At 36.2% G+C, this 13,444-nt stretch overlaps 1 protein-coding gene across 1 annotated transcript; it reads left to right on the forward strand.

The window, feature by feature from the left end:
* The first annotated feature begins 5 nt into the window (after positions 1-5).
* On the forward strand, positions 6-9,725 carry CENPL (centromere protein L). Its single transcript, XM_026669170.2, has 5 exons — positions 6-155; positions 1,029-1,211; positions 3,794-4,042; positions 5,100-5,651; positions 8,657-9,725. Exons 1-5 carry the CDS (start codon positions 114-116, stop codon positions 8,726-8,728), a joined length of 1,098 nt encoding a protein of 365 aa, XP_026524955.1. The 5' UTR covers positions 6-113; the 3' UTR covers positions 8,729-9,725.
* The last annotated feature ends 3,719 nt before the right edge of the window (positions 9,726-13,444 follow it).

Consider the following 13,444-nt stretch of genomic DNA (forward strand, 5'->3'; position numbering starts at 1 on the left):
GTCGCCGAACTGGCTGTCGGGAGACAGTTTTTTTTTTCTTTTTTTCAAAAAGAAATCGCCCGCCTCGGTTTTAAGTGTTGCTGGCTTCTTTTTCTCTCAAAGATTAGGGAGCGATGTCTTCCCGGCGGTTGTCGACGTCCCGCGACCGCCGAAGGGTAAGAACAAAGCCTGCGGGTGTCACGGTTTTCTAAGACGCCGCCGATAGGAATCTTTTGAGGGGTAACTGCGGGAAGTCCTTACCCAAACTTGGGGTCCTCCACGTGACCGTCGTAAGAATGGTTAAGCCACCCAATTTTTTGGCTTCCCACGACATGATGAAACAGGGGTGTGCCTTGTGTTTTTTATATTTATGCTGGTCTTTTGGCCATAATAAAGCTGCCGCCTGTTTGACAACTCATTTCTCCAGTCCAATAAAGGTGGTTCTCCAGAAACAGCTATGATTCTTTATTTTCAGCATTTTTAATGGATGATTCAACAAAATTCCCTTAGATAATTCAGATGGATTTATTCTTCACTTGATAGCAATAGCATTTAGATGTATATACCACTTCACAGTGCTTGTACAGCCCTCTCAAAGTGGTTTATTGCCCACCAACAACCTGGGCTCCCATTTTACCGACCTCGGAAGGCTTGAGCCTGGTCACATTCGAACTCCTTGCAATGAACAGTGAGTTAGCCTGCATTCTGACTACTGCACCACCACGGCCTATCTTTTAAGAAGTGTGATGTTCTTTTCTAACGATATTTTAAAAAGGAACATCTTTTTGGCTTACATGCTCCATATTATTTTGAAGAACTTCATTCTCACCCCCTTTAACAGATAAAAGAAGCTTTACGATCATAATCACCAAAGTTACATATAGTGATTATGAAGGTATACAAGAAACTGACCAGATTTGTACAATACACTACTGTATGCTAAAAGATAGTTCGCTATTTTCTGATTCATATGTTATGTTGGTACACTACGAGATGAGATTTTCTTATTTTGTGTAACATATGTTTGTCTAATGATAATCTGTTTACAGGATGCTACCGGTAGCACTTCTAATTATAGGAGAATGAAAACTGTTGGAAGAACAATTACAAACTATGAAGCAAACCTTACAAATACTGCCTGTCTTTCAAGAGGTGTGCTATCCATCAAGGAAAGAAAGTTATTTGGTCAGACTCCAGCTAAGATAAAGATTTCACAGGATCCAGATCTTCAGGTAAGGAACAATGAAGCGTGTAACTGAGTATAGTGTAACTGGCAACATGTTTGAAGAGGAAGCAGCTTTTAAAAACTAAGCAATTTAAATTATTTAAATTTAAAGGGCAGGCATCTACAAATTTACTCATCAGGACAAGTATTCCCTGGAGTTGAAGGGTTGGCTGCTGAACGTGATATGATAAAAGTAAAACAAGTATGGACATAAAAATAATAAATAAAAATGTTTAGTACATAATTTGACAGAGCAAAGAGAATATGACAAAAATGCATAATGCCTGGTTGGTTGATTTACATAAATATAAATGTGTAGGAAATAATTCTAGTGATATGAATATATATGCAGTTGGCTGAGAGCCTGAATGATGTGCAGCAAATTATATTGATGATGCAACAAATAAAATTAATATATCAAACATGAGGATAGTTGTGTAGAAAGATGAAGTGACAAGATATTCATTTAAAGTTTTTGAATCCTTTTGAACTTTCAATATTTCTGCATAATTAATGACCTAAAAGTACTCATATCAACTGTTCTTCACTCAACTCTAAAATCTAGATAAAGAACCCAATTATACCAACAAATCACAAACATTATACTTGTTCATTTATTAATGAATATGATCTTCAAATATTAAAAAGCTGGGTTCACAAACTTTTAATCACCTCTGTATATAAATTGTGAAAAATTAAAGCAAGTTAATTTTTTTATTGAAGGTGGAGAAAAGGACACACAAATTTTAAGATATACTTTTGATTGACATTTTAACTCACTACCCACACCCACTACTAGTGAGTTAAAATGTCAATTAAAAGTAGATAAACTGATTTTATAATTGTGCTTCTGCCCATTTTGCTATTTGGAAGTGAAAATTGGGTATGTTGGGAAAAAAGGAAAGGAGGTGAGACTGAGGTTCTTAAGAATTACCTGTGTATTTAAACAAAAAGACACATTAATAATAAAAAAGATACTCATTGTAAGCCAGTTTGGTGTAAGTGGTTAAGGCACCAAGCTAGAAAGTGGAACACTGAATTCTGATCCTGTTTAGACACAAATGAGGACATTGAGCCAGTCCTCAGCTGTAGGTAAGAGTCAGTGGCAAACCCATCTGAAAAGCCTGGCAAGAAAACTACAGGGACTTGTCTAGGCAGTCATCCACAGTCCAAAACTGACTTGAAGGCAAGCAGTCAATCAACTGAATGTGGGTTGAATATAGATATTAGGGTTCGGGTTAGTTAAAAGGGCTGATGTTACTTAGATTATATGGAGAAAATTAATGACAACTGAATAACATAACAACTGAAGAAAGTGGGAAATAGGCTGAGAGGAAGAGAATGCTTGAGGAAATTGTGCTTAGATGAAGTTGATGAACCCTCAAGAAAATATTGGAAGTACAATAGGCAATGTATGAGGTGATTGAATGACATGGAAGCAAGGATGGTTTGCAAGATTAAAAAGGCATGCAAAAATATTGTATTGATGTAAGCTACTTTTAACTGCTCCTTTTCTTTTTTTCTCATCTCAGGTCTTTAGCTTCTTTGGTTTAAGTAATTGTATTGCTCTTTTTGGGCTTCCTTTAACATTGCTTTCTAGAAAAGGAATGGTGAATCATAATTTACAGTGTGCAAATTTTAAAAATTGTGACTTAGAATGCTATGTAAATCCAGTCTATATATGTAAAATGTTCACTAAAATATTAGTAGTGTAATATGTACTTGATGTGTAAACATATTTGCAAAAATATTTATGTATATGTACAAATATACTACCTGCTTTTGATATTATTTTATAACTCTATATAAAAGCAAAATACCACTCATGCATCATCACAAAATTTCCAGAGCCGTAAAGCCTACAAACTTTAAATTTGGCACGTATGTTCCTCTTGGCTTCTAGGTGCTCATTTTTCAAAATGACCATCAGAGCATTAGTATTTCGTATATTAACACTCTCTGATGCTAAGGAGTTCTACTCCCACCCACCTGAAAGAAAATCTGTTCCAAATGCAAAACACAAGCAGAGGAGAGGAGTTTCAGTTTTAGTTTCACAGCACCAAGCAGCTTTAGTACAAAACAGTTGAGCTAAGCCACGCCTAGGCTCCTTGCTGTCTCCTTGCTCACACAGCAAATACTGTTTCAGTTTCCAGACAGCCCTCAATTCTCTCACACATTGACAGGATGCTAGCCAGATGAATACCGATGGGTGCTGGTAGGCAGAGGCAGCATTTTTTTTCTCCCCTTATTTTCCTCCCCCCAAAATAAATTCAACCACATAGTTTCGTAGCGAAGCACGGATATTGAGCTAGTCAATTAGATTGTATAATACAGATTCATTTATTAGTTCTGTTAATAAAGGAAAAGGGTATATTTTTTCCTTTTGCATTTTTCTCAACAGTTTTTGCTATCTTCGGAGCCATAAAATAATAAATATTGGTTTTAGACAACATAAGATAGAAAGGAACAAAAAAATGACACAGTGTCATGTAAATTCTTTGTAATGTTTCCTCTGCTTTGTAAACTATGACAGGAAAATATAGATTTTAGTCATTTTTTTTGCATTTTAAAAATTTCTTTTTGTTGCAGGAGGAAGCTAGTTATCAGATACAATTCATTTTAACTAAGCAGTGGACCTTATACAGCGTCACTCCTCTGCATAAATTCTCTTATGGAAAATTGTGGGAATATTCTAAACAACTAAGTAATGTTATTACTGCACAAAAGGAGAAGAGATTCATACTGGATGGTGAAACTGATTTAATGTTTCAAGCGACGTTTTCTTCATTTTCTGTTTTGAAAACCAAAGGAAAAAAACAAACAGCAGTTCTTATTAAGGTAAGTAGTCTTATATAATAGGTAACTAAGCCAATCTTTTACTAACGATGGCTTTGTATTGATACTTTTGAAATATATTACAGTGGATAGGCTATAAAATAACTTCATTCTAGATAATTTTGTTTATCCATCTACTGCTGCTATATATATCTGTACTAAAGTTTTATAATTAACTCCTGGTGTTTCTTCACCAGATGATTCAAATGTAGGTAATCTAAAATATTTTTTTCTTGAAAGCTTATTGTATCCATTAAGGAAGATGAAAGAAAGAATATATATTTGCATACACACACACATACACAAACACACACAAAGCAGCAAACTCCTTTGATCAAGCTTTATGGGTTGGAAGGTTACAAAATTCAGGTTTCTGTTGGTAAAGTAGCATGAAACAAATCCAGTAGAATCAGACCAAAAAAACTGCTCCAAATATCCTCTTGCTTTTTAATAGCTACATACTTATGCAACTATGAACAGTTCTAAGGGGACCAATTTGGCCCTGGTATGGTATTTTGCAATATGCTGCTTTTGAATCTGTAGGTTCCTTCCCATAGTTATCAATGAGCCAGTTTGTGTGGTTAAAGTAGCAGGCTACAACCTGAGAGACTATGAATTCTAATTCTGCCTTAGGCAGAAGCCAGCTAGATGAACTTGGGCTAGTGACTTTCTTTCATTTCTTGGAAGGAGGCAATGGCAAATTACTTCTGAAAAATCTTTCCAAGAGAACTGCAGGAATTCGTCTAGAGAGTATCCCACAATTGGACACTTGAAAGGTGGGGGGGGAGAATTCCAATTATTTGTTTTGAAAATCATTCTTTAGGACTGTAATACTGAGTTCCTTTGGAGTGTGTACTTTCACATGAATCTGATAGAATCCCTGCAAAATATATATTCAGAAATTAATCTGATCATTGTGAATCTGTAGCATACAGTATGGTCTGAAATTCAGTAAGAATAACTTTTATTAATGTGTTTATCATAAGTTCAGAAATTAACTCAATTTCATAGAATTGTAATAAATGTATTCATGAATATATGTATTTATAATTGTCTTTAGATTATGCAGAAACCTCTAATGGTAGATGATGATGATGAAGAAGAAGAAAACAAGGTGGTATGGATGGGTTGTCTCTGTTATGCTTGTACAAGTGATTTTGTTGAGACTCTCCCAGAGGATTTTACTTGTTTGCCTTTATTCCTTGTACACGGTGCGCAGGGTTTCTCAAATATTGTTGAAACTTGGCTTCAGCAAACTTTTGATTGTTATTTCAGCCCATTACACATCAATCCTATCCATCTTGCATGGATGGCTGCAATATGGTCTGGATGCAGTGTGGACCATCGCACGCATTCAACAGAACTGACTTTCTCTGTGCCACGTCTACCTTATCCTTTGGATATTTCTTATGCTATCCATTCTGAAGATGCAAAAGCTCTCTGGGATTCAATACACAGTATCCAGGGAGAAGTGAAACAGGAAGAAGTGGAATTATTCATGAACTCCCTTTACAAGCACTTCCATAGGCACTTCAAGATACATTTATCATCTACACAACTAGTGAAAGTTTCTACATCTGTAGCCTCTGTTCATTCATTGGGAAAAATAAAGGTATGCAACTTGCTTTTTTGATCAATAATAATGATATGAATTTACTTTAAAATGAAATATTTGGAAAGAATACTGTAATGGCATTAGGCACCTCTGATCATATGCAGAAGTTTTCCAGCCAGCAATATCGTCTACAAATAGTTTAAGGAAGAGTAGTGGGTATATACTGTATGTCTGAATGACCAAAAAATGGAGCTATTAAAAAGCACTATCCCTTTTTGCTCTATCTTCAGAATCAAGGCAAGATTGCTACCGCTGCTGCTGCTTTGTTCCTGCAGAATGGACTGCTAGGAAGCAACTGTGGCAACCTTGATCAGGCTGAAAGACTCGTGGAGGTTTTCATCCCACTACAAACCAAAATATGTTGGATGCAATAGTACAGAGAGTTTCAAAATATCTGTATCAAAGTATCTGAAAGAGGAAGTTGAGGCTTTTAAAAATGTCTTCAAATTTTCATATTTTTTAACCTTACTCCAGAATATGGAGCACTTTTATTTCTGCGATAGTCTTATACAGATAGTTCTCAACTTAGAACAGTTCATTTAGTGATCATTCAAAGTTACATTAGTCACTGAAAAAAGTGACGAATGATCGTTTTTCACACGACCATTGCAGCATCCCCTTGGTCATGGGATCAAACTTCGAATGCTCGGCAACTGACTCATATTTATGACATTGCATTGTCTCTGGGTTCATGTGATTCCCTTTTGCAATTTTCTGACAAGCAAAGTCAATGGGGAAGCCAGATTCGTTTAACAACAATGTTACTAACTTAACAATTGCAGTGATTCACTTAACAGCTGTTATAAGAAAAGTCATAAAATGGGGCAAAACTCAATAAATGTTTCATTTAGCAACATAAATTTTGGCCTCACTTGGTTGTAACTTGAGGACTACCTATAAAAGGGAAACATGGTATTAAAGTACATAGCATTAAGTACATAATATTTTGTTTTAAGCTTTAAAAAATATTTTTATTGTACATTTTTCCTTAATATTCATCAGAGTTCCAATTTTACATCGTCATTGTGTACTGGTTATATTAAGTCCTTTTTTTTACATCATAGTATGCATCCTAATTGAAACTATCATACAATATAATCTCTTTTGACTACATAATGTTATACATCATGATTATAACTATTATTTTCTTAATTATACCATAATACGCTATTAAATTTATCATTTTGTGCATTTAATACTATATTCACATACAATCCAATAGTGGTACATTGTTTATTCTTACATATTTCAATATATCTGTATTTTGATTTTGTTAATCTTTCATTTAGTAAATACTAATCTCTATTATTTATCCAATTGTACAATACATCCCATGTTAGGTAGTACCGTATATACTCGAGTATAAGTCGACCGAATATAAGCCGAGGCACCTAATTTTACACAAAAAACTGGGAAAACTTATTGACTCGAGTATAAGCGAGGTGGGAAATGCAGCAGCTACTGGTAAATTTCAAAAATAAAAATAATTAATTTGGGAAAGCGATCTCACTATCATGAAAGGTTTAATTGATTCACTAACCCAAAGAAGAAGATGATGATGACAGCGGGAGGCAGGAGTCACTCTCTTCCCCTCCCTCGGAGGCCCCTGAGTCAGGAGTCACTACCGCCGGCGCGGCCCCAGTCCCGCCGCCTCGGGAAGGAAAGGCAAAGCGCTTTTTCCTTTCCCTTCCCAGCTGGGCTGTTGGGAGTCGCTGCCGCCGGAGGCCGCGACTCCACACCATTTTTTTCAGAGGGGATCTGACTCGAGTATAAGCCGAGGGATTTTTCAGCACAAAAATGGGCTGAAAAACTAGGCTTATACTCTCAGTATATACAGTATTCTGTTTCCTTTTTTGTCCCTTTGTAAGTCTGTCCAGTTCCGCACATTCTAATATTTTTTAAATTATCTGTAGGTGTACTTTTCCAATTTTCCAATTTTGTGCATATATGATTCTAGCTGCAGTTATTATGTGTATGATTAAATATGTTAATATTTTATTATGTTTCCCCAATGTTATCCCTAATAGGAATAGTTCTGGTTTCAGATCTATTTGTTGTTCCGTCATCTCTTCTAGCCAATTCTTTATCTTAGACCAATATTTTTTTGCCGCCGGAGAAGGTCCACCACATGTGGTAGTAGGATCTCAACCTCTGTTTGCACTTCCAACGTTCTGGTGACATGTTTGGAAACATTTTTGCCAATCTTGCTGGTGGCAAGTACCATCTATAAAACATTTTGTATAGGTTTTCTTTGTACACTGTTGACAATGTTAATTTATAATTTTATCCCCCACAATTTTGCCAATTATCTAATTCTATAGTGTACACCAATTTTTTTTTGCCTATACAATCATCATTTCTTTTACATATTCTTCCATTTTTAAATTCAATAGATAATTATACATTTTCTGTATTAATTTTTCATCTGTTCCTAACAGTATTTTGTCCAGTTCTTGGGGTTCCTTCCTGTTTTAAGCTGTGGACCCCATCAGTCAAAGAATTTTGGCCGCTGGGTCCAGAAAGTCTTTTCTGTCATGGCTCCTGCCCTCTGGAACATCTTGCTCCCCAAAGTCAGATCCGCTTCCACCCTTTTGAAAAGCCTTGGCTGTGCCAATTTGCCCAGGGCCCCAATAGGGGTGTAGTTAGAGGTGGCTAAATGGAGTAGAGAACACCCCATCTCTTTATGTACACTTTGCTCCCTCACTCTCCATCCTGCTTAAGTTTTTATTTTAATTGAATTATTAAATTTAAGATCTTTATTGTTTTAATGTTTTCAACTATTATTTTATTCAACGTCTAAGCCACCTAGAATTGCCTTTGGTGAGATAGGTGGCATACTAGTTTAATAAATAAAGTTAGCTTTCTTTAATGTTTGAGATATTGAAGACTAGATTAAAAGTAAGGCCAAAATGAGAACTTTTGTTGATTTTCTGTTTCCTTGTTGTTTCCATGGATCTAATGGGTATCTCTTTCTCTCTCTCTCCCTCTCTCTTTTTTATCAGATTCACCATACCCAATATCTGATGGGAGTCCTGTCACTGCTCACAGAACTGGCACTTTCAAAAATAATGTGACAAGTATTTACTGTGTTATATCTCATAAAGTTAATTACAGAAAATTATTTAGTATAGCAGATTGTAGAATTGTTTTTGTCTACTCTGCTCTTGTTGTACTTAAATAGAAGGTAGGTTAAATGTGTTGTATATAGTATTAAGAGCTATATAGTTACATTTTTTCATATTTATATGGATTATTAAAAGAAATATATTACTCAAAAGTACAGTATAATGTTTACAACTGTCTACATATTGAACTTTTGCTCAGAAAATCTAACCAACTAAGTGGGAGAATTTTAGAATTTTTAGATTTTAACTTCAGGTGAGCTTTTCAGAAAAAAAAACCCCATGGAGATGGTATCCAATTTACCTATATCATTGGCTCTTCCCTAAATTTTAAGTGATTATAGAAATGCTATACTAATTCATATAGTAAAACAAAGAAAAACAGTGAAAGTGTAACTGGAACATATTTCATCTATGTGAGGCCTATAATTATGAATCATAAAGACCAGGACCTGCTTATTCTTAATGATTCTGGGCATTTGGTCTTTGTGCAAGATAATATCACTCACATTCCTTTTCTCTCCATTTGGTCAGTGTTCTGTGTTTAGTCCTCACTGAGGTTTTGGGAAGATTATAAAACTTAAGAGCTTTAAAATAATTTTTAATTTCCTTGTGTAACATCCTACAGCATTGCCCCTAGATCAGGGATTAAATTGGGGTTCTGATGGCATGTTTTATACAAAACCTGTATCCATAATGGATTACTTACTTCAGACATGACTTCATGTATCATCTGACCTGGATTGGGTTGGGTTCAAGACGAATAATATATGATGAGCACCATCTTTATTTTACTATCTATACAAGGGATGGGAATTGCTTCAAGTAGGGCACATCATTTGCGACATTTGAAAAAACTTCTTGACAGTGACAACTGCTTGGCAATGCAGTACTGTAGATTGCCTCAAATTGGATTTCCTTTAGGGTGCCAAATATTAATCAGAATCTGGGCAGTCATTAGTTATGGAGTTGAACTAAGTCTCTTAAATTTTTTCTTTAGGAGGAAAGACAGTGGAAGAATGTGAAAATTTTCTATATTTTTAAAGTGAATCATTAGGTAGTTAATGGAATTCTACAAAGTGGAAAATGCCTGTTGTGCTTTTTTAAAGCAAAAGCTGTCCAAAGGCATTGCTGTAGTTATCCTAATCAATCACAGCAGGACAGAAATTTGTGGATTCATTTGAAACAGATTATGTGGAAGGATTCATAATAGTATGAATAGTATAAAGATACCTTTATAGCTAGCTGTATTGGAAATTACTGATTGAGTCAGATTTAATTAGTAACATTTCTGTGAGAAGTCAGATAAATACAGTTTATGGACAAATACAAAGAGTGGAAAGCAATAAAGACACTTTTTTTAAAAGGTGGCATCAGATAAGGTCTTTGGTACATTCCCTGCCTATGTCAGTTTGTTGGCATTTGCTTTTGGTGATGTGTTCCTTGAGCAGTGGAATGAATGATGGAGATTTGGGAGCTCCATTGCTCACAACATCTGTATTGTTGGGCTTGTCTGGACAATTGCCAGAGATGGAATGCAGCACGTGATATCACAAAATGAGAAGGATGAAGGCCAGAAAAGCTTATACCTTTGTTGGAAAAGGTGCTACTGGAGTCCTGACCCAAGTTAAGGAGCAAACTTATGAGGTGCTGCCATCCTAGCTATAAACTCCAGGAAGTTCTTTTTAATTGTGGTGATCTGGTGGTTGTGGACTACTCAAAAATAGGACTGGTATTCTTCATTCTCACAATCAGGAAGCAGCAGGTTAACCATTTTCTAAAGTGTAACCAGTTTGTTCTACTTGGTCAGTCATTACTGTCAATGGAGGGCAAAGAAAAGCTGAGAGTAGAGACTGCTGACACAAGCCTGTTTGGGAGGTTTATAGGTCTGTCAGGTTTTGGTTCTGGAAGTGCAATAGGGCAGAGATCTTTTTACTCCCTGCAGGTTTATGTTGGCCTGGATTGTCGTCATCATTGGGAATTAACTTGGTAGAAGATAGGTTAGGGGACTTTGTGGCCCTGACTATTTTGTGACCTAGTTTGGAGGTGACATATTGCCACCCAGTCATTTGTGAGGGGTTGCTTGAATAGGGGAGGGTTTGGATACTTTGATTTTAAAGATTTTTGGTTATTGTAAGTAAAAATGAATGTCCTATCCCAGCTGAATGGCTAGCCAATATGGCTGCTTGATTCTCTGGTTGGACATAGAAGTTACTTTTTGGCTGTTTAGGAATGAAAGACCTAGTCAAATGGAATGGTGTAAGTTGTATCCTAGTAGTATTGCGTTAAAAGAAATATGGTCATTACTTTTTTCATTTCCCAAAAAACTTCCTAAGTAAATAGAATCTTCTACCTGCATTTGCTTTGCTTGAGTCTCAGTGCATTTGTGAGAAATAAAAATTCTTTTGTTTTTCTTAGCATTCTTGAAAATACTTATAGTAATATTGGGATTTCCAATACTTATGGCATTTCCAATACAACCTTAAAAATATTTTTATTATCTGTGGCAGTTATCTAAAATCTCCCAAAGTACTGGAAAGAAATACATGAAAACTAAAAAACAACAACCTGAAAATAAAAGTTTAATTAAGACCACACAATAAATACTATTTGGTACTAGAAAATCTGTGAGCTGTTAGGTCATCTTTTAGGTAAATTCCTGCAAGACATTTCTCAACGTTAGCCAAACAAGTTCTGGGTCTTATGAAGGGGTGTAAGAGGTGCTGCATGAATTGGGGAAATTGTGTCTGAGTATGGCACAGATTGGGAAGGATGTGCAGAGTGGCAGAAGTGCTGTGCTCTTTGGGAGGTGGTGGTATGGATTGAGAAGGACATGCAAGTGGTGTTGTATGGGACAGGAAGTATGAATGGGAATGTACAAAAAGGTTGGGGAGTTTGAGCCAGTGGGAGACTTATCTGAATAACTTGCAACCTTCCCTGCTGGCTTCCCCGTTGCTGACACTCCCTGCCAATTTCCCACAGCAAATACTTTGCTTCTGGGAAGTTGGCAGGGGTCATAGGCAATCCCAATTGAATTTACACTTCCTGCCAGCTTCCCCAATCACTTTCCTTGTAGGATGCTGACAGGGAGCGTTGGAAATTATGATTATGTGACTGCTGCTAATAATGGTAGTGCAATGTCAAAGTCACACTGAAGTGATCTCAACTTTGCCAATTTCAGTCCCACGGGAGTCATGGATCCTGCATTTTGGATGCATTCTTTAAGTTAGCTCTTTTGAGGTATGTTGGTTCAATAATTGTTGCCTTATGATACATCATTTTACCCAATTGAAATATACAAACTGCTGCAAGAAGGCTATATAAACAAGAGCATAACAAAGCAGCAACAATAGTACTTTGGAAGATCCACAACAAATAGCATTTGCCTCCAAGCACAAACTGGTAGGATCACAAAATAGACAAAGTAATAGAAAACAAAGCTAGAGTGCTTTGAGACATTAAGTATTCAAACAGACAGGCACCTGCCACATAACATCCCAAACTTAACAATTGTCAGTAAGAAAGATTAAAAAAAAAGTCTGGATAGTGAACATAGTAGTACCTGAAGATAGGATAAAAGATAACAAAAATGGAGAAAATTACAAAATACAAAGACCTAAAAATAGAATAACTGGCAAAAGAAAAAAAGAGTACCAATACTGATAATAGCCTTGGGTGCAATTCCAGAACAATGGAGTATCACTTGAACACCATTATCATTGACAAAATCACTATGGTCAAATTGCAAAAAGAGCAGCTTACTACTGCAACTGCAGGTCCTTGAGGACTTGATGGGTGGATAAAATGCCAAACAAAGTCTAAACATCTGGCTGACTGCAATGAACCATAATTAAAATAGTGTTTTCCAACATTTATTGTTGTGTTATTTGTACGAAAAGCAAAGGAAGTATGCAACTAAGCTTAATTAGCTCCTTTATATTTGTACATATACTTGTCTAATTTCAAGATAACTAATTTCAAAGTTATCTTACTACAATAAGCTATGCCAACAAGGCTATTCGGGTTACTATGCCCAACAAGGCTAGTCAAGTTGTTGTAAGTATCGTTGCCCAACTAGGCTACACATTGACTGAACCCAAGTGAGGTAGAGTTGCTGTTATCCTTGCATAAACAGATGTTAGCCACTTCTGGAGCAGATTTGTGGTTTGGGTATCTTTTGAAACTCATGTCTCCTTTAACAACAGGTGAACGATGTGGCTGGTGGGCTTTTGCCCAACTTTGGCTGGTGTATCAACTGCAGCTATATAATGATGACAACTGACATGCCTATATGCTCTCATTACAACCCATTTTCACAAATGCAGTATGCTTTACACGAGAGTCCCTTTGTGGCCCATGTCTTAACTGGCTTCCTACATTTGGAGCATATTACCAGTCTGTTACCAGTTCAGGTCTAACTACAATTTAAAGTACTGTAGAGTCTTTCATGGCTTGACATTTGGCCACCTAGAGGATTGCTTTCCCCCAACCAGATTCAACCCAATCTGTTAGATCATGAAGAAAAATGCACCTGTCTTGTTCCACATTCCTAGTGAAGGTAAAAGGTGTCGCTTCTTTGTTATAGTACTGGTGCTATGGAATGATCACTCTATTAAATAGAGATCAAACTGAAAGTCATTCATAGCAGCTTTTTCAAATAGCTTTTCA

The sequence above is a fragment of the Notechis scutatus genome, chromosome 3, assembly GCF_049901735.1.
Source record: "Notechis scutatus isolate UNSWTSFEM ecotype Mainland chromosome 3, rNotScu1.2, whole genome shotgun sequence".
NCBI classification, from domain to species: domain Eukaryota; kingdom Metazoa; phylum Chordata; class Lepidosauria; order Squamata; family Elapidae; genus Notechis; species Notechis scutatus.